At 40.7% G+C, this 25372-nt stretch overlaps 1 protein-coding gene across 3 annotated transcripts in view; it reads right to left on the reverse strand.

The window, feature by feature from the left end:
- Dnajb6 (DnaJ heat shock protein family (Hsp40) member B6) overlaps positions 1-25372 on the reverse strand; it is a 61250-nt gene that overhangs the window by 22598 nt on the left and 13280 nt on the right. For 2 of the 3 annotated variants that reach the window (XM_051203142.1, XM_051203141.1), the window contains exons 2-8: positions 21846-21936; positions 15304-15413; positions 14036-14098; positions 13095-13205; positions 3689-3820; positions 1736-1877; positions 746-816 (exon numbers count right to left, since the gene is read on the reverse strand). In XM_051203142.1, coding sequence (XP_051059099.1) covers positions 746-816; positions 1736-1877; positions 3689-3820; positions 13095-13205; positions 14036-14098; positions 15304-15413; positions 21846-21910 — 694 coding nt within the window. In that variant the 5' untranslated portion in view covers positions 21911-21936. Of the gene's footprint in view, positions 1-745; positions 817-1735; positions 1878-3688; positions 3821-9902; positions 10328-11486; positions 11592-13094; positions 13206-14035; positions 14099-15303; positions 15414-21845; positions 21937-25372 lie in introns of those variants that run through there. The other variant, XM_051203143.1, reaches the window with a different exon arrangement.

Here is a 25372-nt window from a genome sequence, read left to right on the forward strand (position 1 = left end):
CCAGGCACAAAATCACACAGACACAAGAAGGCTGCAGACCCCACTCATGAAAGAATGCACCAAACACATTCGCATTTATTTTCTTTTTTTTTTTTTAAGCAAATGACAAAGACCCAAATTACCAGCTTTTTTTAAACCTAAGCTTAACATTACATATTTAAACAATTGTCAGAACTGACGGATTTGCCAGCATCCATGCACAACTAGAAAACATCCTTAATTTACACTAAACCAGAAATGTATTACCATTGATGCAGTAATAGCTTTCATTACTAAATACTGAAAATAAAATTGAAATATTTCTGAAGAAGGTTCATCTGGCAATGTTAACTTCACAGCAGGCTGACACTACTCACTCACATTTCAACACAATGGGAAGCAGATCCATGCTGGTGTTAAAGAACAATCTCGTCCTAGCACTACTCAAGAGTCACAGGGCTCACCTCGGATTACGTTTTGTTTAAAGCAAAGTGCATACAGAGATACAACAATTTTAAAGACAAAAAAATGGTCCTATTTTGTGGTCCCAACAACAAACTCAAAAGTCTATATGACAAATAGGGGCTCCGATGAGCTGTTTTATAAATACTTTAGATTAGGTACAGTTATACAGAAAGTCGAGTTCGTTTGAAATCTTCAAAAAAAAAGTTCCTGTTATTCCTCAAATGGTGCTTGTTAGGTTTAACATTTCTGTGAAATGCGGCGTTGAATTACTTGTTATCCAAGCGTAGCAGGTGCTCCTTACCATTTATCGTCAAGGACTTTAACTGTCCATCTTCTTCAACTTCTACTCTTTCTTGACCATTCTCCACAATTCTGCAAAAAATGACTCATTTAGAAAACCTCTATTCAGTTGGGATGTAGAAAGAGTCTGCCCAACAAACTTACGGCCCTAGACGCAGTCCTTAGTAGCACACACACAGCTTTTATATTATGAAATATTGAATATTTGTAGAACAGGCCTATGAAAACTACACTCAAAATTCAACTGAAGAGTTTTTGGTTTTTTTGTTTTTGTCCTGTCAAAACTAAGTTTGGACTCTTATAAATACTGTAAACCAGTCTGCTAACTATTGACCACCAAGAGTAAGGCTGGGGTTGGGGACCCTGGGTTCTAGCCCAACTCCACCATTAGAGTTTTCCTACTTAGAGAGCCATTTTCCCTTTGTAACAATGACAATGCCAGGAAAACCCATCACACAGAACCACATATTGGCATGCCTCAATGTGAACGTTAAGCAAATTGAAAGCAAAAGACTTTAATTTAAACCTTTAGCTGATTTAGAAACTTGGCTCTGAGAGCTGTGCAAAGCAAATACATGAAACACTATGCTAACGGATTTTGATGTTTGAGAACAAATACTAAGTAGTGTGAAGGACTATATAACCCATCACCAGGAAGACAGGCAGCAGGATTAAGTGGTTCAAGGTCATCCTGGTCCATCAACCCTCAAAATAAAAAAGAAAAAAGCTTAAATGGAAAAATAATAAGGGCCGAAGATATAGCTCAGTTTATAGAACATCTGCCTACTCTAGGCAAGGTCCTCCATTTTAATCAACAGCACAATAGTGGTGTCGTAAACCTCTAACCAAAGTATTGTAATCATAAAAGGCAGAAGAATCAAGAAATTTGAGATCCTGACTGAACAAGGTTGCTCTCTGTGAATCTGAGGCCAGCCTAGCCTAGGTGAGTTCACTAACTCAAAAGTAAACAAATGAATTCATTAATAAGTACCTCTTTGTAGTGATTTTTTTGCCATTAACTATCTTAGTAGAAGTTGATATTGATTTGAAGTTGCCCATTCCACTGCCACCAAATGATGCTGAAGAGAATGAAGTGAGACCCCCGTGCCCTAGTGACCCGAACGAAGTGAATCCTATAGAGAAATAGAACATACAGTTAAAAATTGCATACTTCAAGTATCCATGCAAAAATTACTATGTTCAAAATTTATTAAGCCTCAAAGAGGGCCAGTGAGATGACTGAGTGGGTTAAAGTACTAGTTATCAAGCCTGAATTTGATCCCCTACCCACACATGGTAGGAGAGTGACTACACTCTCCATCTCCAAGTATGTCATGTGTTCCCCAGTAAGTGTCCACACAAACACAAGTAATTTAAAACATGTTTGAGACCATTTCTCTCTATAACAGCCCTGGCTGTCCTGGAAATCACTCTGTAGACCAAGCTACCATCAAACTCCAAGAGAGCCACCTGCCTCTTCCTCCTGAGTATGCACAACCCCTTGCTTAAATACTCCCTACCCCAAAAAAAGCTGCTTCAAAGAGCAATATGTCAAGGTCCTGGAATGGTGGCACAAATTAATCCAACCAAGTGAGATGAAGAGGCAGGTGATCCCCCATTAAGACCATTCTGGTCTATAGTCTAAGATTCGGAGTGGGACACACATGTCTGAACAGCATGGCCATCTCCAGTCACTGCTATAGAGCCATAGCCACTTTCTTTCAGTGCAGACAAAACACCCATACCACATAATAAAAACTAGTAACTTCGAGATACACATGAGAAATCATGCCCCTGCAGTATGTGCACATTGATTGCTCTCAATCATGCCATGATTACACTATGGGTTGTAAAAACCATTAATTTTTACAAGATAACGAAGCAAACCTATTTTCTAATATGAGGTTTGTTTGTTTTTGTTAAAGACTTCAATACTTTTCCTATTTTTCCAAATGTTCACACTAAAGCAACTCATATTCCTGGGCATGTCTCAATCATTTACACTCTTAAGACTGCCTGGGACCAGTAATACCCACAGGAAACGAGCACTGGAAGTCTATCTTACATTTTTGAGGCCCACATCAAAAGAAATTAAATCTCATTAATTTTCTTTACTTTATCCAAAATAATATTATAGAGCAGTGATTCTCAGCCCTCCAAATGCTACAATCCTTTAATGTAGTTCCTCATGCTATGGTAGCCCCAACCATAAAATTATTTTCACTGCTACTTCATAACTATAATTTTGCTAGTTATGATTCATAATGTAAGATATCTGTGTTCTCCAGTGGCAAACCCTGGGAAAGGGTTGGTTGACAGGCTCAAGGAGTTGCAAGCCACAGAGAACCACTAGGGCAACCAAATGCATCATTTATCAGCATATAAAATCTTACCACTAAAACCTGATGCTTTTGGTTTCATACCAAGAACCCGTGTGGAAGGAGAAAATATATCCCTCTGGCCTCCAAAACAAACAAAATGGAATGCATGTATCCAAGTACTCATGTACACCAATAAAAAAATTTTTCAAGATGGGAATAATGCCGCTTGTTTTCTATATACAGACTTTGAGAAGCCGGCATGTACTTCACAGCTGGGGTCACACCTTATGAGCACCTTAATAACACAGGGGAAACTACATGGCCCACATTCCCATAATGGTGGCTATGGCTTTTCTTATGTTAAGACAGGATATCAATACAAACACCAGCCTGGCCTCAAACTTGGAAATCTTCCTCAACTGGCATCCAGTGTCATACACAGGATTACAGGCATTACCTTCACACCTATCAATAGCAAGTCACTGATCATCTTACCCACTTGCCCTCAAGACAGGAAATAAGATTTCCAAACAAAGAGAGACCCACCTGCCCAGCCCCCTACAAACTTCAAACTGTGCCAGCTAAAAGACTTGTACAGACTGATCAAAGGCTTTAATTAATACCTGTATCAAAAGCAGGAAATCCACCTCCAAAAGAAGGAAATCCACTGAAGGCAGAGAAAAACGAGCCTGCACCACGGCTTCTATTTCCTCGGGAACCCCGTCTGTTCCCAAAAAAGTCATCAAATGGGTCTTCTAGAAACAAATGAAAATTTGTGTTATAAAGACAATTTCAACTGTATTTTTTCCATAGGAGAAGGAAAATGGGCCTTGACGCATATCAGTCCATTAGGAACAAACATCTTCCTATCAAGAGTAACAACTCTTAATGGGTCTGGAGCACATGCTCAACACTTTCACTTACTGGTATCATTCAAAGAAAGCCCAACGCTACAAAGCAAATAACAAGAACGATAACCGATAATGAGAACAGTACATCCACATACATTTGGCTCTTTGTCCTTCAGAGCTATTTAACATAGTTTTTAGTTTTTGTTTTGTTTTGGCTCAGTATACAAATAGGCTAATTAGAAAAGATGATTTCAACTTTTAGGTCAAATCTGCCGGGTTTTTTATTTTTAAATGTTTTTATGCACACAGTGTCTTTGTATAGGTTAGGGGTGTGTGCATGCAGAGGCCAGAGGCATCTAGTCACCATGGTGCTGGAGTTAAAGATAGTAGTGAGATGCCTGACTTGAGTCCTAGAAACCAATCTTCTGCAAGGAGTAAACTATCTCTTTAGCCTTCAAGCTTAGATGCTTGTCCAGAGATGCTTTTTTCCAAAATAATTCAGAGTGGCCCACACCCTTAATTCTACATGAGACAGACATCTCTAAATTTCAGACAAGCCTGGTCTACAAAATTCCAAGACAAAAGCAACAGGTACATGTCAATTGCTAATGAGCCTGATGAAGTTGTCCCAAGAATTTCTCATTTCTGTTCACTATGTCTCAAAAATTTTTAAATATAAGATAAGGCTGGAAAGTAGACTCAGAAGTTACAGGTTCAGTTCCAAGCACCTATATGTAGGTTGACCACCATCTCAACTCCAATTCCAGGGGATTCGACACCCTCTGCTGGCTCCAGGGACAGTACCCAAGTGATACACAACACAGGGAAGCAGGACACTCACAGGAGCACACAACAAAGACCAGTGGAATCTGAAATACTCTGCCTAGAACAAATGGCCATCACTTAGCTGAAAACATGGTAGTGTTCCGGAAAAGAAAAGGCTTACACAGCCAGGCATGGTGGCACACACCTTTAATACCAGCACTTGGGAGGCAGAGGCAGTAGGATCTCTGAGTTCCAAGCCACCTTGGTCTACAGGAGGTGCCAGGACAGCCAGGGGTGTCTAAAGTCAGTTCATTTTTCATTATGGCAGCTAACAACATAGTATTTGTAAGTAATGCCTTTTAAACTTACGTTAGTGCTTTTATTCCCCCTAGGAAAACGGGAAATATATAAAGAATCACACACTACATACTTTTAAACACAAATGACTGCATGCAGGGGTATTACAGACTCATAAATGACAAAAGGACACAAGAGAACAAAACAAGAACTGGCAGGTCTGCCTGCAGTCAGATGAACACAACAGTGCAGTGAGCCCTTGATCCAGAACAGGAGTCTATGACCAGCATTCCTCCAAAAAGGCTCTGATCAGGGTTGGACCACGGGGTTCAGAGCAAAGGCATAAGCTGGACAATGTTATTCTGCATAGAACTGGCCAGGCAGCTCTGCCTAACGCTTAGTCCAAGAAAACAGAACAGTCCATGTTATCAAGTGGCTAGCTTCTTCCAAGGTTTGGCAGTGGTTCTATGAAAGGAACTTGGTGTATTCACAACAGGACCTGCTGTGCCCCAACCTCAAGGAGATTTAATAATACATGTAAACAAATGAAACACACTGCTCTTTGAGCTATGACTAAGGGAAGTCATCTTTTATGGTGTTCATTTATTATATATTTTGAAAACAGATATTTTTAAAGTTGTAAGTGTATGTCTCTGTATAGGCTTGTTCATTTAAGTATAGTGTCCAGAAGCCAAGAGGGAACTGGATGCATGGCCTGGCCCTTAGTCACTGAGCAATCTCTCCACTCCTTGTACACAAACTCTTCCCTATTCTTCAATCATTTAAAAAAAAAAAAAAAAAAAAAAAAAAAAAAAAAAGCATGTCTTTCCAGTAGCTATGAAAATTACAACAAAACTTAGGCATTTCATTTAGTATGTGGCTTTCAAATTGATTAGCAGCCAATAAACAATGTATATATGCCACCGAAGTTTCCTACAACATGGACAAGCAGTTAGTGTATTTATAATTCCAAACTAAGCAACAAAAGAATCCCAAGCCAGTTATGGCAGACAAACCTTTAATCCTAGCACTTGGGAGGGTGAGGCAGGGAGTTCCAGGGTAGTAAATAAATTAAATAATTTATCTTGTCTTTAAATAATTAAAAAAAATATATATCTCAAATGGCTGGGTTCCATCCCCAGCACTTAGAGGCAGGAGGACCAGACGTTCTGGTTCATCCTTGGCAACATAGGCCAGTTTGAAGCCAGCCTAAGGCTCTGATACCCTAATTATCGTCACAATTATAAGCATTAAAAAAAAAAAAAAAAAAAAAAAAAAAAACTATGTGATAATTCATAAACTGGGATCAACCCACATCATCTGCAAGAAAAATAAATTCTTCACAGCTTTTGTCTTTTCTGAAATCATTAAAGGGATGTCTGTGCACATAGGAGAGAGAGAGAGCTTAGGCCCTGCTCCAAATGATGGGGTTTGGAAGAGGGACATGAGAGGAAGGTAGAGTACAGGAACTGGGATTAATATGCAAAACAAGCTTGTTTCAAATTTAAATAAAAAATATCATTAAGAAAATAAATTTTTAAAAAGTGAGTGTGCACAATTTGGAGTGGGGATACTAACATAGCATACACAGGGAGATTATTGAACAACTCTGGAGTCAGTTCTCTCCTCCACCTTTCCTATTGGAAGTGCTTCTTCTACTAGCCAAGCCATCTTATGTCCCACACCAACTATGTGTTTATTTTGCAAATGCTAAAGTTTTATTTAGTGGTCTGATTTTTGTTATTGTTTCTTTATTGTTTAGTTTATACTAAACTCAAAGGTTGTTGCCTGCAATTTTGGGGGGCTGCAGTGTAGCTCAGAGATGAAGCACTTGCTAGGCTCCATTCCATGAAGTACCAGAATATATGGTGTTTCACTTACAATGTTAGAATACAATGTATCCCTTAATAGCAATCAGAAACTGATGAGATCACAAGTTTGAAGCCAGCTGGGTCTGTTACATGGTAAACAGGCTGCTAAGACACCCACCAATATGAGTGCAATCCTAGGAACTATCAAGGTGGATAGAGAAAACTGCATTATGTCTTGACCTCTAACAGCCCCCACACACAACCCCATACTTTAACATAACAATACTTTTTAAGAAGAGCTGGAGATGTTTCAGCAGGTTAGAGCACTGACTGCTCATCCAGAGTACTTAGGGAATTCAATCCCCCTCCCCCCACACACACACATACATGTTGTGGCTCACAATCATTCACAATTTTAGCCTCAAGGGATTAGAGTCCCTCTTCTGGCCTCCTCGAGCACCAGGCATGCATCCACATACTCTCAAGCAAACACCCATACATATAAAATTTTTAAATGTTTTAAGGAGAAACTTTGTATGGTCCTGTTTTCTAACACTCACAGTAACTAACAAAATATATCTAAGTGGGGAGGGGAGGAGATCCCTACACCACACACACACACACACACACACACACACACACAAATACACACGCGCGCAAGTAACACAAAGCCCAAAGGAAGTAAATGTAAGACTGATGAAGCTCTCAAATTTTAAATTTCACAGGGCTGCTACCTTCAAATCTGATGATCCTTCCAGTGAAGGCTCAGAAGCAAAACCAAGCACTGAGCACAGCTCACGCAGCAGGAAGAAACATCCTACTGTCTCATAGTCCAAACACTCAATCCCTGTGTTCCCTTCCCTATCCTATCAACTCCCAAATACAAAAGCCACCCCAAAAAGGGGGGAGGGGCATAGACTAGACTATACCACGGGAATTCCTAACATCTAAAAAGTCTGTGATTACCTTTAAAAACAAAATCGCCAACACTACACAGTAGCTCAGGACTAAAATCCAACACTTGAGAGTTGGGTTTCCAAGGCCAGCCTGGGCATTTCACTGGGATCTCCCTCACCCAAGATTGCTCGGCAGCTGTACATGCCCCTAATCCTATGGCTAAGGAGGCAAAAACACTGCTATAAATTCTCAGCTAGCAAGGGCTGCATAGTGAAACCAGTTTCAAGCAAAAACAGAAGAAAAATACAGGGATGGCTCAGAGGTTAAAAGCCCTAACTACTCTTTCAGAAGACCTGGTTCAATTCACAGCACCCACATGGCAGCTCACAACTGTCTTTAACTCCAGTTCCAGGGAATCTGACACCTTCACACAAACATACACACAAGCAGAACACCAATACACAAAGGCAGACAGCCATCCTAAGGAGACACAAGGCAAACACTAACCCCACTGCCTAAGAGCTAAAATTCAAGCACTTACTCATTACAACTACAATTTTTCATGTGGTATCTTTTACATTTCAAGAGTAGAAAATAACGGCTTGGAATTAACAGAAACAAAAACCACAGCCTGGGACAACACTAACCCACCCACATGGCACCCAGGATAGAGACAAAGCCTAGGTAAAAAAGACAAAGACAAAGTCTAGGTAAAAAATGTCAAGCATGTGAAGTTCTCTGTCACTTCCAACTTCTAAGTGATTTGGGGTTCAATTAGTGTAGCTCATAAGGAGCCCTGAAGACAGGATTATCTCAGAACTTGCCCCTAGAAAAAACACTAGGGCCCAGGGACTCTGTTTAGGGATGGAGGGGGTCCTTTCTGCTCTAATAGGAATTGTCGGTGCTAACTGCTCTATCACACAACCTGCTACTTATCTTCCCCAAAGTAAACTTAAGAGCAAGACAATGGCGTTGTTCCCTAAACCCACACCAGGAAGCTTTGCCATTGGTTAAACTACTCATCCTATCCAAGGACATCATGGATGCCCACCTATGAGCTGTCCACTGCCATGACACAACATAAAAACATATGAAATAGGCCAGGCGTGGTGCCTACCTTTTCAAACTTTTAATTCTAAGAAGGAAGAGGCAAAGGCAAGTTAGTAAGTTTGAGGCTAGGCTGGTCTACATAGCAAATTCCAGGCCAGGCAGGGCTATGTGAGTGACCTTGGTTTGGGGGGGGGGGGGGAGGGGATAAATAGGAAATGCTACAGAAAAATCTCAAAAGTACATGGAAACCTCAAGAATACAGTGGGGGTGGCCAGGTGTCAGACTACTGCAGCAAAGAACAGAGGTCTTTATTTAAAAAAAAAAAAAAAAAAAAAAAAAACATCAAATCTCTACTCCAGCACTCTTGAATTACCCAGTTTATTCCGGTTAGAAATCAACAGTCTCCATCCTCCTGGTTAAGTATCAATCTAATTTAATGTGGCCTGTACACCTCAACGGTCCATTTTCCTTTAATAACAAGCAAGAAAGCTAGTGAATGATAGGCAGGCTGTAATCTAAAATGTTGCATTTTAGTATAACTAGCTGATATAACATGTTTCTATATACTTTTAAATCTTTTGCACTACTCTTTCAAATCCCACTAGGGAGAGAAATACTACTTTTTTCTTAAACCACGCTGGAGACTATAGGCACCCACATCCATTTGTCACTACCACTCTGATCTCTGCATTACTTTTTTCTAACTTCCAGCTCTTCTAATATCCCCAGGCTTCAAGATTTTCTGCTTCTAAGTTTATCACCAGCTCCCAAACTGCATAGACAGAAGGAAAAGTCTTGCTGAGTGGTAATCTCAAAAAACTCTGGACTTCCCCCCACCCCCTTTTCCTCTTACTAGCAGCTCCCTGAAGTAATCAAGATCATCACTGGTCACAGGAGAAACTAGGTGCGGAGATGGTAGCAGAGTCACTGGAGAGCTGTCATGTCTGCTTCAGCCAGCAGGGACCCTGGCATGCCTTTACCTTGAACCTGCTACACTGAGGAAGTTTGTTGTTTAAACCACTAGGACTGAGTACTTTGTTACAGCATCCCAGTGGTACCTAAGCTAGCCCAGCCATCCTACAAAGAGGGCTGGCCTGGGGCATCTGGGCCCTTTTCCCTCCCTGGTTTCCACATCAACTCTGGGAATCTGACCACATACAACATGGTGGTGATAGAAGCAATTTCTCTTTATTCTATATAATCTTAAAATAAAATAAAACTTCTTTTATAAAACAGAGACCCAGGCCATTCCTTTTTGTTTATTGTTGAACAAGCAGCGCCTCGGGTTCCGGCCCACTGTGCTCCTCCTCGCTCAGCAGCTCCTCATACTCCTCGCTGAGCTCCTCCGCATCCCCGAGACTGGCTTCCTCCTCGCTGGAGACGAGGTCCAGGTCCTCACTGAGAAGTCCGCCCTGGCCCCAGCTACAGCCTTCACTTGACTCATCTTCACTAAGGTCCAGCTCCTCACTGGATATCACATCCAAAACCTCACTGTGCTCGTCACTCAGGGCGTCTTCTACTGACTCCTCAAAACAGGGCTGGTCTAGTTCTTCACTAGGCTCCAAGTCCTCACTGGCCACTTCCTCGAATCCTAGGGAGTAAAATGACTGACTCACTACATTAAATTTTATGGCTCAGAAAAATTACCCTCCACACAATCACCCTCCCCCAAGGTGTCTTCCCAAGATTCTCCTCACCATGGACTTTTCCCCGTGGCCTACTACTTCCTTCCAGAGTTCACAAGACTTTGTGAAGAAAGACCACACACTAAGTGGTCAAGGGAGAGAGAGGAAAAGAAAGACCCTCTCCCAACAATGTCAAACAAAGGCGGTTTGGGCATTCCAAAGCGAGAACAAAAAATGTGGCGTTAAACCCACACAGTTCTCAAGAGAGAGATACTTCCTGCCATGACTAATAAGAATCAAAAGCCCACTGCTGGGTCTTACACTACCAGGATTACATAACCAGGACACAAGTAATGCTGTTCTGAGTGAGTAAAACACATGAAGAGATCATCCTAATTCAAATTAATACACATCCTGTTTTCAATCAACATTTCAAGAAAGGCTCCTATGTGGGTGTGGGTAAGATCTCTATATATCCTGGGAAATGTAAAGGCCAGGTAGTCTTCAACATTCCATGTACATCCCCCTCCACTGCTGAGCTTGTTGTAGAAATTGCCTATACAGGCCTTCCTGAAAAAGGGACTCATCACAGGGAAAGGTGTTTCAGCTCTGCAGGATCCCTCCCTGCTCCAGGTCTCTGAATATGAGGACCCATCCCATAACTAGAGTAAAAGACCTGAAAGTTTTGAGCACAGTGTGTAGCTCAACAATGCCTTATAACAAGACATTGTGTGATCCCTGCACTTAGAAGGCTGTCCAGGAATACAGAGACAACCTGAACTTTGTGGACTATTTTAAAACAAAATCTTAAAAATGACTTTTTGAGAGACAGAAAAATGGATAGGGATTAGGTCTATAAAACCCAGAATGGCCTCAAACTTAGGGACTTTCTCTGTCAAGTCTCCCAGTAGCTAAAACAAGCATACAACATACTTTATACTGCATCCAGCATGTTTTTAATTGATTGGGGGGGAAAAAAAACAATCCATATAGAAATTTAAAACTGAAAATTAACAGGCTATAATCAACAAACACTGTAACTGGGTTTCAAGGGATCTGGATGCTACTGACCATGCACTAGGTCCCCCAGCCCTGCATGAAGGACCCAATCTACACTCCACATACCACCAGCAGGTTGCACGGTCACCTCATACACGTAGTAGCCATGGAGCAGCTTCTTTTCCTGTGCGAAAATCCTTACTGCCTGAAAATGGAAGTCCCCTAGAAGACCTACAAGAATGGATTGAAGAAGAATCACCGCCATACTCATCACGGCAATGTAGGGAGGGAGTGCCTACCTGAGACTGAGCACATTTCAGAAAGCCTAGTATATTCTTGCACTACTGAGAAAAATCTGAGCTTATCTCATTGAAAGCTTTCTTCCAAGTCAGCTGGTGGTGGCACATGTCTTTAATCGGGAGGCTCTGCAAGCAGATCTGAGTTCAAGGACAATCTGGTTGGCCTATAGAGTGAGTTCCAGGGCAGGCTCCAAATACACAGAGAAAACCTGTCTTTAAAAACTAACAACCAACACCCCAACCCAAGAGTGTTCTTCCACAGAAAGAACTATCCAAAGGCTAGCATGCCAGATTCTTCTTCTCAAGGAAAAGCATTGACCATGTTCACTGAAAAGGAACAATCTCAATCTCTCTCTCAATCTCTCTCTCTCTCCGACTAACGCACGCACGAGATCAATTACAGGATCATACCATGCAAAGTCTAAGACCTACCTACCAGATCCAGGGTGACTTGTTCTTCTTCACACCCATAGCATCATGACATGCAAGGCTCCCAGAGCTCCCACCTGTCTCCCTCTGGTATTACTGGCAGACACAACTGTCTTTTTTCCTCATGGGAAGTGCTGGTGATGTCGAGTCTCTTCAGCCACACAGGATGTGTTTCCCTCTCAGTGTACTCAGACAAAAAGATACAGCAACAGCACGTTCAACCCCGACCTCCCAGGTCAAACACTCATAGGTCTCAGCAATATGACGCATCCCTAGTAAACTAACAACATAGAAGTGGAAAGGCACCTGTGCACAAGCCCTCTAAGAGTCCAGGGTCGAGAATCAAACCAAGGCAAGAGATGGGAGAATGTATTTCCCCCACAATCCAACAGCTAATCACCCAACACCATCTCCCTTAACATCATCACCCTCACACTCCTGATCCTGCTGCCTTGGTCTAGATGCATCCTCTCTTCACAACTCTTAAGTGGACTGCATTAACAGAAAACGGTGTTTATGTTCTGAACAGCATCTATGATGCTTAGTGAATTTCACAAAATCACAAATACATGCATAACTAACTTTTGGAGTGGTGGTAGAACCTTTGGAGTGGTGGTAGATCAGTACTAAAAGATGTCAGTGTATCCAAGGTCTTGGGTTCAAATTCTCAGTACCAAAAGCAAGAAATAAAAATACTTAAAAGATAAAACATTTAAAATCAAATTTCCAACATCCTGTCCTGTCCCAACAATGGATTTCACTGTAAGGCAAAAACTGGGATAGAACAATACATATGGAAGAGGTGGGAAATATACTAAATTCTTTTATTGCTGAAGTCACAAATTCAAAAGTTCTGAAAAGGTTGGCAGAAAATATCTGATGATTCCACTGGTCTGTAAAGATAAAGGTTAGTAAGTAATACAACACAGTGTTAAATGCAAAGGGCACCACAACCACAAGCCCTTACACCAGGCAAGACAAAAGGATGGACCAAGTAGTTACTTACCAAAGAAGTCAAATGAAAAAGGGTCCCTCCCACCAAAAAATTCCCTGAAGACATCATCTGGATTCCGGAATGTGAAGCCAAATTCAAACGGACTATCAAAATGACTTCCACCTATACAAGCACAGTAAAGTGTTAGCCTATGAATTCTGGCATTTCTAAGAAATGTTTATTTATAAGTCATTATATGCTTCATGGTCTAAAAGAGAACATATTCCACATATCTGGGATTCTAAACACCACAAGACCTATTTACGCTACCTGCACTTGCCTAGCACTGACCATAAGTGCCCAGATCTCTAGGTCTATTTCTCTCCCAACCTGGCTACAGTACTGTTTCCATCTCCAAAACATGATTAAGTCATTGCCCACTGTTTCTGTCACTAAATATAATAAAAGCTTATGAAAGCAATACATTCACTCCAATTTCTCCTTACATACCTAATGTGCACATTAGGTCACAGAAAAAATTCTAAGGACCACGATGAAGCAGCACCATTTTTACCACAGGCAGTGTGTGCTATTTAAACCCAAACAGACTCACACTGCTGAAGACACAGTAAGGTGTATCTATCACAATAAACACCTCAACATAAACAAACATCCTAACCTGACAATGTGTGGCACCCACCACCACCTTTTAAACAGGTCTCCTATGTAAATGAAGCAGGTCTTTGTTTTAATTTTTTTATTTAAGGAGGCAAGACCTATCACAAAAGGGCAATAAAGATACAGGGTGTGACCTAAAACCCATCAGGCAGGATCTCAATTTACAGGCACTGTCCTGCCTCAGCCTCCCCAAGTGCTAACTATAAGCATTTCTCCATGTCTACTCAAATTTATGCTTTCTAGGCTAATCTGTACTGACTATCAGATACAAAACATATGAATTCAACAGATGACTTATTAAGACTATGCCCCAAAAAGATAATTCATAGACATACCTCCTCCTCCACCACCATTTAATCCTTCTTTGCCGTATTTGTCATAGATGTCCCGTTTTTTTGCTTTAAATTTGAGAAAAACAATCATTATGGACAAATTCTTTCAAACCCTCAAATTTCGGTCATATTCCCCAAGTTTTAAATCTAGGTCCAGAGTTGGGAGACGCTGACTTTTTAAAGAGGCAGTAATCTTACTTAACATTCTCCCCCTTCTCCTGAAAGACCAGTAGGTAAACGCACTCCATAAAGGAGACTGTGCACAGATGCCTCACAGATGCCCTGCTGGTGTCCACACTCCTGTACATTGTTCTGTTTCCCCCCAAAATCTCATTCTACAACAGGGGAAACCAAATAAGAAACAGCCCCATTTTAAATAAGAAGAGCCCTTGTAAGAACAGTGACACAAGCTGAGACCCACGCTCCAGCCACTAAACCTCAAAAAGACCTTGTCACATTTGTAAGATTTCAGTTTTAAGATACAGGATTACCTTTGAAAGTAGGGAGAAGGGGACATGTCAGGAGTACAGATAATGCAAGGGATTGTATAACCAATAAGGCGGCTCAGTGAGTTCTACCTCAGGTTCCTTCTAGAAACAGATTCTTAAAGATAGTAACCTATTTGTTATTTCCTGTGGTCAGTGACTCAGTACCTAACCTTTTAAAGTCAAGTCTTTGTCTTGACTCATGCCAGGCCACCCAACAGACAGGGCTTGGGATGTGGGCAGTACTTTTCCAGTTTCTGACACTGCCCCAGCCCTGTAGATGCAATATCTTTTCTTTACCACAAACTCAAACTTGATGGTTGCCCCTAGTTGACAGCTAAATCCTTCACCTAATTACAAAATACAACCCATCTTCACAAAGGCACCTAATTAATGCCTGTGTGTTCCAGATCCAAAGTCAGGGGTCAAAGACTAAATTGGTACAGAATGTTCGATCCCTTCTTTTGGATATCTATTGGATATAGTAAGTTCTCATTAATAAGGTCCTGCTGCAGTACAACAATGGAGATAAGGTCAAAACAATCAGGAGCTGACACAACCATTCTTAAACCCAACCTCTCAATTCTAGCCCTAGGAAAACTTCCCACAGCCTACAGCTCCTCGGCACTGGTGTTTAACACTACCAAATGCAATATTCACAAGAAAATGAAAACTTTTGGGAGTGGGGAACACTCTAGCTGGGACTATTCTGTATTCTGCTACCTCTGGAAAGCCCTGTCCTGACTCCCCCCTCTCAGAGCCCCTCACAAGCTCAGGTTTACTTACCATCTGATAACACCTCATATGCCTCAGCTACTTGTTTGAACTTCCGCTCTGCCTCTTCTTTGTTTTCAGGATTTTTGTCCGGATGCCATTTAAGTGCCTGTTTCCGATACCTTGAAAGATGAAATGGGTTTATACTGAGCACATACAAAGTCGACAGAACTTTAATAACACTGGGTATGGTAGTGCACACCCTTAATCCCTGCACTAGGAGGCAGATACAGAAGGATCTGTGCCTTGAGACCAGTCTGATCTACATTCTACATAGAGAGAGACAGAGAGGGAGAGAGGGAGAGAGAGGGAGAGAGAGAGAGAGAGAGAGAGAGAGAGAGAGAGAGAGAGAGGGAGGGAGAGAGAGAGAAGGAGAGAGGGACAGAGGGAGAGAGGGAGAGAGGGAGAGAGAGGGAGAGAGCACGCGCTGTACAAAGAGACCAAGACTGAAAAGACAAGGGTAAGGTAAAGAAAACAAGAGGGGGGGGGGCACAACTAGCCTTAAGCAAGGAAATGGCTGACACCATTAGGTTGAAATTAATGCTAGCACTCTCGTTTTCAAATATTGCTGGGATATATTAACTGGCTATGGACCACAATTAAATGAAAATTCATGAACTAAGTAATTTATTTCAAACCTTACAAAGTAATAAGGACTTAAATACTCCAAGATAACTATCAGCTAAGGCTGAGAAATAATTGGCTTTGGTCGAAAAGAAATTAAAAGATGAACAAGTAGATCACTTGGACACACAGCTCGATTGTATTCTGGTTATTTTACCTTCTACACATTATCCCACAGAAATTCTTATGCAAAGAGAAGATAATGTTTTAGAATGAATATTACTGCCACACAGTAAAAACTTAAAGACCCAGCAGAAATTTTGATGCTTTTTACTAATGCTAAAATTTCCTCATTATGAGCAGACAATAAACACTGCCAAAGAGCTTACAGTAATTTCTTGAGATAAATTAGCAATAAATAATCCACAAGCAAGAGACTTCAGTTTATAAAAAGAACTTATTGGATCCTCCCTCACAATGTACAGGGAACACCAATTTCAGGAAAAATGGGTTCTAAGTCAGGAAAGACAAGTGGCTCCAAGCCCTTACAATTCCACTCACAATCATATGCTATACATGGTATTATTAGGTTTTTAATGTAGTTACTCTCAATATGAAGAGTAGTTTTACATACTAAAACTGCTGAACTTATTCCAGATGGTTCAGAATTGTTATTCATTCAACTACACCAAGTAATCAGAAATAAAAATCATCTACTATATATAAACACATAACAGTTTTGATACATGTCTACATGGCCCTTTATCACACAATAATGGAATTGATCAGCTATTGGTAGAAAATGTGCTAGAAGTCTCAGAATTTCATTTAAAAAAAAAAAAACTTAGGTTTGAAGGAAAAAAAATTCTTGTCACTTGGCAAGAAGCAAAGGAATTATAAAGGAAATTATAAGAAAATGTGTTACTTGTTTTTTATATAAACAAACTCTACTACCTGTACAAAGTAACCCAAAGGGTACTCAAACAAATGAAACTTGGCATGCTGGGCATTGGCGGGCAGGCCTTTAATCCCAGCACTCCAGAGGCAGAGGTAGGTGGACCTCTGAGTTCGAGACCAGCCTGGTCTACAAGGGCTAGTTCCAGGACAGGCTCCAAAACAATACAGAGAAGCCCTGTCTCCAAAAAAGTATGAAATTTGGCAATTAGGCATGTTTCCTTTTACAGAGTTTCAAATATTAAAGTGTGTGCACCATACCAAAAGATACATATTCAGGATTTCAATGAGCAATTGCTTTAAATTCTGAAAAGACTGATTCTGTAATTGCACATTTATTAGAAGCTATGGCCATCATGAGAATATCTGTACAAATTGAGACTGACAATGCTCCAGCGTGTGTTTCTAAGTAAAATGTTTTTGCAATTACAACATAAAGCATGTAACAGGTACACTATACAGTCCTACAGAATTATTAACCATAAATTTTAAATGCTAATGAGAAAGAAGACGACACTAGTTAGTAGAAAAACCTGCTGAATTAAATCAGCCTGCATATTTTGAAGATGTGTTGACCTCAGAATTGAAACCAGGACATGTGTTACATTGGGAAAGAGGATTTGCTTTTATTTCCACAAGACAAAAGCTATGGATACCATCAAGAACGATAAAGATTAGATTATAACAAGAGAGGCCTCTTGAGTAGGAGAGACAACAGTTCATCTAACAGTGAGGCCATTCAATCTAAACCAACTCATAAGACTAACAAACGCCAGAGAGATGGCATGATGGCTTGCAACCACCTGTAATGAGATTTGGCACACTCTTCTGAGATGCAGGCATATATTCAGGCAGAACATTGTATACATAACTTTTTTTTTAAAGTTAATAAATGCCTTTGCCTTTCATGTGATCAGGCATGGAAAAAAGCATTTATTATTAAAAGTTAATATAGCCAGGCATGGTGGTGCATGCCTTAGAATCCAGCACTCGGAGACAGAAACAGGCAGATATCTCTAAGATCTACAGAGTACCAGGACACCCAGGGCTGTAAAACAGAGAAACCCTGACTCAAATAAGATAAACGATGGTGATGATGACGACGATGATACAGCCGCCTGGTGGTGGTGCAGGTCTTTAATCTCAGCACCAGGGATGCAGGGTAGGCAGATCTCTATGAGTTTGAGGCCAGTGTGGTCTACATGGGGGATGGCAGGGCTTTTTCTGTTGCCCCCTCTTTATAGCAAAGATATAACTTGCCCCCCCCCAAAAAAAAGGAACTCCCAAAGTTAGGGTAGAGGAAGGTATTTGTTTTTGTCTTTCCAGGAAGAATAAAGGCATCCAGCTAAAGAATTTAAGACCACTGGACAAATGAGACATCAGAAGGATGGATTATCAAGAAAAAAAAACTGTCTTGAAAAAAAAAAAGAGCTAACTGGCCTAATGGTATATAGCCTTCCATCAACAGGGTAGAATTTCATAAATCTTACCCAATGTTTGTTTCTAATGTCCTTTACAGACATATAAAGCAAATGATCCTTTTGTGGTCCCGATACAGTTAAGAACTAAAGCTGGTTTTAGAGTTGAGCATGTGGCTCTATCTCTAATCTAAACCCAAGTATGCTTGTTAAAGAAAAATCCACACTTTGTCAAAAGAACCACCTACTATGAGACAGAAAAAAAAAAAAAAAAAAAAAAAAAAAAAAGAAAGAAAAAAGAAAAAGAAAAAACGGGGGGGGGGGGGGATGGGCTGGTGCCAGACTTTAATCCTTGGATGGCAGAGACAGACAGATCTCTGTGAGTTCAAGGCCAGCCTGGTCTACACATTTCCAGGACAGTTAGGACTGTTACACAGAGAAACCCCATCTCAAAAAGCAAAACAGCTGGGCAGTGGCGGCACAAGCCTTTGATCCCAACACTCGGAGGCAGATAGATCTCTGAGAGTTTATGAGGCCAGCCTGGTCTACAGAGCTAGTTCCAGGACAGGCTCCAAAATTTTGAAACCCTGTCTCAAAAAAAAAAAAAACTATTCTGTTGCCACTAATCTTATAATCCTTTGGTTTTATTTTGGCTCTTTAAAACTTTTAAGGTATAAATATCTCAAAAGTTGTTAAGGTTTTACATATTTTATTAATGGTCATATAGAGTACTAACTAGTTCCAGAAACAAGCTTCATCTAGCCTCCTGTACATGTTTTTGGGCTTGAGTCTGAATCGGGTAACTAGGAAGTACGATTGTATACACCTGATACTTTAATAAATTGTCATTCTTTAACCTTTCAGAGATCTGATGCATTATGACATTTAAAATGCTTAAGGTTTCTGCAGTGACTCCTAAAGATTCCTGGCAACGACCTTTGAGGTCTACAAGAAGATGAGACCCTGTAAACAACGAATTCACCTACATTGTGGTAGCTAAGCTGACAAACTTCACCCAAAGATTAATGCTGGACTACAAACTGCTCAGACAACTTCAAGAAAGGTAGTTAAGAAGATCCAGCCTCAGGGGGTAGCATACACCTTTAATCCCAGCACTTGGGAGGCAAAGGCAGGAAGATCTCAGTGAGTTCAAGGTCAGCCTGGTCTACAAAGTCAGTCCCAGGCCAGGGCTATTACACAAAGAAATAAACGCTGTCCCAAAACCCACATCACCCCAACCCCAAATTAACAGATTACTACTAAAACCTGCAACAATAAAATGTGTTGCCATGTTGAGTATATTTTCAAAATCAAACAGATACATATTTTAGATACATGATGCTCTTCAAACACTTCAGAGACCTACAGAATATGGCACTTGAGATGTTATACTAACGTTTTAAGACTTTTCATGTGAGGTATGTCTGCTCCTGGCAATACCAATTTACTTCAAAAAGGATGGTGGAAATGAAAACTCCACATTGGAGTTTGCTTTCATTGTGGTGGAATTAGCCACCTGGCAAGAAATAGCCCTTGTCTCGACTGCTGACAATAGGTTGTCCAAATTGGACAAGCAAGCAGGACATAAAAGGTGGTGGCTACTGAACTTTGCCAAGATAAGGCAGGATAGTCCTTCCAAATTCCTGCCTCACATAAGCCTGTCGTATATTCTAGGCCTACAGGCCAAAGGTGGATGGCCCAACATTGCAGAGGAACCTTGGGGGATTGTTGAGGCAGACAGCTGTTTCTGTCATTTCTATAGGTTGGGAAGTTATTTCCTTTGTATTTCTGTTTACTCGGGTAATATCTTATCCTTCTTGAGGATCTCGGATTAATACCACTTTTCTTGTTACCAAATTCAAAAAGGAAACTTAAAAAGATCTAAAGTTTATAAATAAGGTTGAGAGACATTAAAATAAAAGCTTAAGCTGTTTATCTAAGAAATGTTTTTAAGGTCTAAAATAGGCTGGTAATACAATGTAATAGAAAGTGATTTAAGTATAAAACATTGGATTCATCAAGACAGAACAGAAAAGAGCATTTTCTCCAAATTTGCCAAATACAAATGGACTGGACATTGTGAATGGAATCTTACCTGATAACTGTTCTTATTGTATATAGTTTTACTGTGTTAGAGGTTAAAACCTTTCTGATGTGGAATAATGTTCTTGTTCACTGTAAACCACTCGTATTGGTTTAATAAAACACTGACTGGCCAATAGCCAAGCAGGAAGTATAGGTTGGCTACCAAACTAGGAGGATTCTGGGAAGAGGAAAGGCAGATACACAGTGAAAGCCAGAGACACAGAGGAAGCAAGATGAGAATGCCTTACTTACCAAGAAAAGGCACCAAATCCCCATAGATAAGAATTATGGATTAATTTAAATTGTAAGAATTGTTGGTAATAAGCCTGAGCAATCGGTCAAACAGTTTATAATTAATACAAGCCTTTGTGTATTTATTTGGGACCGAATGGCTACAGAACTGGGCAGAAGAGAAACTTCCGTCTACACCTTTCCTTTAGACAAAAGTGAGAAATGTTGCAGAACATGTGATCACAATGAATAAAGTTAACCTTGAATTAGATAGAGGGCAGAGTGAGCCACTGACTGACTAGAATTAGGCACAGAAAAAAGCCAAGAACACAGATGCATGGGAAAGAGAAGTAACTTGGATTTTTTTTTTTTAAACTCTTTTCAATCTGCAAAGGATGGAAAGCAGGTCAGCTGGTTGTTTTTGTGTCAAGTTTTAACCCAATATCTGACTCCTGTGTTTTTACTAGTAATAGGACAACTCACATAAACGCATCAGTAGAGTGCTATTGTAATAATTTAATTGATGTGGGAAGACTAGGGGCAGCAGCATTCCACAGACAGGAGTCCTAAACTGCAGAGACATCAAGCTGAGCACAGTCAAGAACACAAAACTATGGATCCTTCCATATCTTTTCCTACAATGATGGAATATGACTTTGTCTTTAAGATAGGGTCTCTCTGTGTAGCCTTGGCTGTCCTGGAACGCATTCTGTAGACCAGGTTATCCTCAAAATTACAGAGATCCACCTGTGTCAAATGCTGGAACTAAAGAGGTGCACCACCACCCTGCTGGACTGACTATGTGACTTATTGGGGGGGGGGGGGAGAGGCACCCTTCTACCGTTTCTTTCAAGATATTTCATCACAGCAACAGAAATAAACCAGAGCACCAAGACTCAACTGATACTACACAAACATTTTTAAAAAATGGCAAAGAGCTTCAAATACAGTTCAGTGGAAAACAACAGACCTGAGTTGGAATTAAAGTGGGGGAGTGGCCATAATAAAGTATCACAAAGTAAATATAGATAGTACCAGGAAGTGGGGATAGAGCCCAGGGCCTCTAGCATGCAAAGACAGATGTTTTTATTTTAACATTAGTCTGAATTATCAAGTTTTTCTTTCTCACAATGTGTGTACATGTGAGTTCAACCACCTAAGTGCCATCCACATTAAAAAAAAAAAAAAATCACAGAAAACAATTTTACTTTTTAAAAAGGTTTAGTAGGTGACACAAGTTATATTATTCAATTACCAATGGGCCATGGTACAGAATATCATTTCAGAAACGAAAATACTTACGCCTTTTTAATGTCCTCAGGTGAGGCATGTCTCTGCACGCCCAGAACTTCATAGTAATCCACCATGTTTTAACAGATTGTTGGAACAACTTCTGCAAAAAAAAAAAAAAAAAAAAAAACAAAATACAGTCCAATCACAGTGAAAAGTGGAGAATGGGTAAGGTAGCTCCTTCTTAGCATCTACTGGCCCACAAAGAACTGGAAGCCAGCCATTGGTCTGTATGTGTAGGGCAGGACCTTGTGCAGAAACTATGTTGAAGAAACATTCCCAGCTGGGTGGTGCTAGCTCACATCTAAAAGCCCAGCCAGCATTCAGTGGCAGAGGAAGGTGGATATCTGAGTCTGAAGACAGTAGTCTACAAAGTGGAGTTCCAGGACAGCCAGAGCTGTTGAACAGAGAAAATTGGGGGTTGCAGTGGGTCATTTCCAGCAGGGTGGTGGTGTACAGGACTAGGGAGGTAGAGGCAATAGGATCTCTCAGTTCAATACCAGCCTGGTCTGCAGAGCAAATTCCGGGACAGAGATAGAGAAAGCTTATGCTATGGGGATAGAGGGAGTATCATTCTATATTTAAAAAAAAAAAATGCTTGGAAATGACCTAATAGCTTCAACTATGAAAAGGACACTGGGCCAGGCAGAGATCAGGTTCCCCTTGACCTAAGGGCTGGCTACATCTGCTTTCCTAGACCACAATGCACTTGGGTAGATTTGGTTACTTCCCTCCTCTGATGAGTTCCTGCACTAGGCATCAGGCAAGACTGCAAGAACGAACACACTGTCCCTGCCCCGAGCACCCTTCCTTAGCCCTTTCTAATGGGAATGGCAGCAGTCCTTGCATGCAGTTATCCAGAAGAAAGAACATACTTGACCAGTCACTCAACTCATGACTGCTCTCTCCAGTATCCAACTACCAAACTAACAGAACACTTCCCTAATGCAGACTGTGCCTTCAGCTGACAGCCAGGAAGTGAGCACAGTTTCCTTCACCTGTGGACTACACCTGGTCTCCATAGAGCAGCACAATGGAACTCATTTTGCTTCTACCTCCCTCCAATATGTGGTCTTGCTGCTCTCTGAACAAGAGAGATTTCCCTTAACAATGTAAATCACTTGACCACTCTCCAGAGAAAAGGATCCTAGATTAAGATCTCTTGGTCTTTCAGAGTTTGCTTCCCAGTACCTATATAGTTTAGGTAACCCGGTGTCCTCTTCACATGCCCACAAAAATAAAACATGGCATATTGCCACCCTTAAATCACAATACTAAGGTACCAATTGAGCCATTTTTCCAAACCCAATATCCCATTTGTATACCTCTATCTTCCAAATTTAGAAACAACTCTCTTGAGCAATTCTTTTTTTTTCTTTTTTTTTTTTTAAACAACTGTGTTGTTTTGTTTTTTGTTTTTTTTCCAAGATTTATTCATGCATTTATTTGTTTGTTTATTATGTATGCAGGGTTCTGCCTGCATGTCTGCCTGCAGGCCAGAAGGCGGCACCAGATCTCATTACAGATGGTTGGGAGCTACCATGTGGTTACTGGGAATTAAACTCGGGACCTTTGGAAGAGAAGCCCTTAACCTCTGAATCATCTCTCCAGTCCCGCAATTCTGTTTAACTTTTTAATGATTCCTTTTTTTATGTGCACCATGTTCTACTTGCATGTATGTCTGTCTATGTAGGAGTGCCAGGACCCTGGAAGGGGAATTATAGACAATTGCTAAGCTGCCCAGTCCTCTAGAAGAGCAGCCCGCTCTTAACCTCTGAGCCATTTCTCAGCCCCAAGAGGATTTTTTGGTTTGGTTTGGTTTGGTTTGTTTTTGAGACTGGGTTTCTCTGGTAGCCCTGGCTGCCCTGAAATTCTTTGTAGACCAGGCTGGCCAAAAGCTCCTTTGCTTGGCCTCTTCTTCCTGCTGGGAGTATACATACATTGTGCAATTTTTATTCAACACGTATATACTATTTCTAACTACTGTTTTCAGGCAAAGGAGACGAGCATTTATTGCTGAGACTCAAAGGCTATCACCCTCAAGAAGGAAAACAAGAAAAATTCCCACTCATCTTCAGAAGAAGAAAAAAAAAGACCTTCAGGCTTGAAATCCATTTTGACAAGCAGAATGGAAAAAGCAAAATCTTTTACAAGTACCACTGGTGACAAACACCCATATTATCCTACCCTTCAGAGGTTTGAACCCTGGATGCACAATGAGATACTAACTCAAAACATTATACACAAAACTATCAAATAATACAAAAATAAAGACTGGAGACATGTCCAATAGTACAAAGCCTTTCTATCAAGTCTGAGGTCCTGGATTTAGTCATCAGCACCACCAATGTGGGAGGGGGGGAAAAAAACCAACAACAACAATAATCGGCCCTTAGCACTTAAAGGCAAGCTGATCACTGTAGGTATCAAGCCAGCCTGGCCTACAGATCGAGTTCCAGGACAGCTAAGGCTACAACAGAGAAACCCTGGGGGGGGGGGGTACTTTTTTTTTTTTTTTCTTCTTCCCCTTTAAATTTTAGGTACTGGAGTGAAGGCTCAGGTATTAAGAGTTCATGTTGCAGGGGCTGGAGATGGCTCAGTGGTTAGAAGCACTGACTGTGCTTCCTCTGTTAACCGCACACAGACATGTGGGCAAAACACCAATAATAAAAAAAGTACCTGTTGCTCTTGCAGGACCCAGGTTTAATTCCCATGACACACATGGTAGCTCACAACCATCTGTAACCCCATTCCGGGGTATCAAACAGACACACACACACACACATTGCAGGCAGGCAAAGACATTCATAGAAATCAAGTAAATCTTCAAAAAATAAAAATCAAAAGCTGTTGCAAAAATGAGCATATAAATACAAGTGTCCTAAGAGGTCAAAGATGTGGGATCTCAGAAAAAGAAACAAGAATTTGCCTGTGTCAACTATATTCATAGGAACATTAGTCATAATAGCCAGATCATAGAAACAGCCTAAATGCCCCTCAACTGAAAAATGGATAAAGAAAATGTGGTACATTTACACAAGGGAGTACTACTCAACAGTAAAAACAATGACATCCTAAAACTTGCAGGTAAATGAACAGAATTATCTTGAGTGAGGTAACCCAGAACCAGAAAAGACAGTATGTACTCAGTCATAAATACCAGACATAAAGCAAATGATATACAGCCTAAAATCCACAAACCCAGATAAGTTAGAATCCTCTTCCAGAATCAGATGGTAGTAGATGCAGAAATCCATAACTAACCAATGGGCTAGTAAGTTCCTAGAATACAATCAAAGTAAGGAAGAGCAAATAGTATAAACAACGGAGTCAAGACCGTGATTGTGAAACACACAGAATCAGCTGACCCGAGCTAGTGAGAGATCATTGACTCAGGTCTGACAAATGGGGAACCTGCACAAGACCAAACTAGACCCCCTTAATATAGGTGACAATGTTATGGCTGGGACAATATGAGGACCCTCTATATAGAGAGGTACCTTGCTCAGCCTAAATTGGGGGGGGGCCACCTTGGTCCT

This window comes from Phodopus roborovskii, unplaced genomic scaffold (genome assembly GCF_943737965.1).
Source record: "Phodopus roborovskii unplaced genomic scaffold, PHOROB, whole genome shotgun sequence".
Taxonomy (NCBI): Eukaryota; Metazoa; Chordata; class Mammalia; order Rodentia; family Cricetidae; genus Phodopus; species Phodopus roborovskii.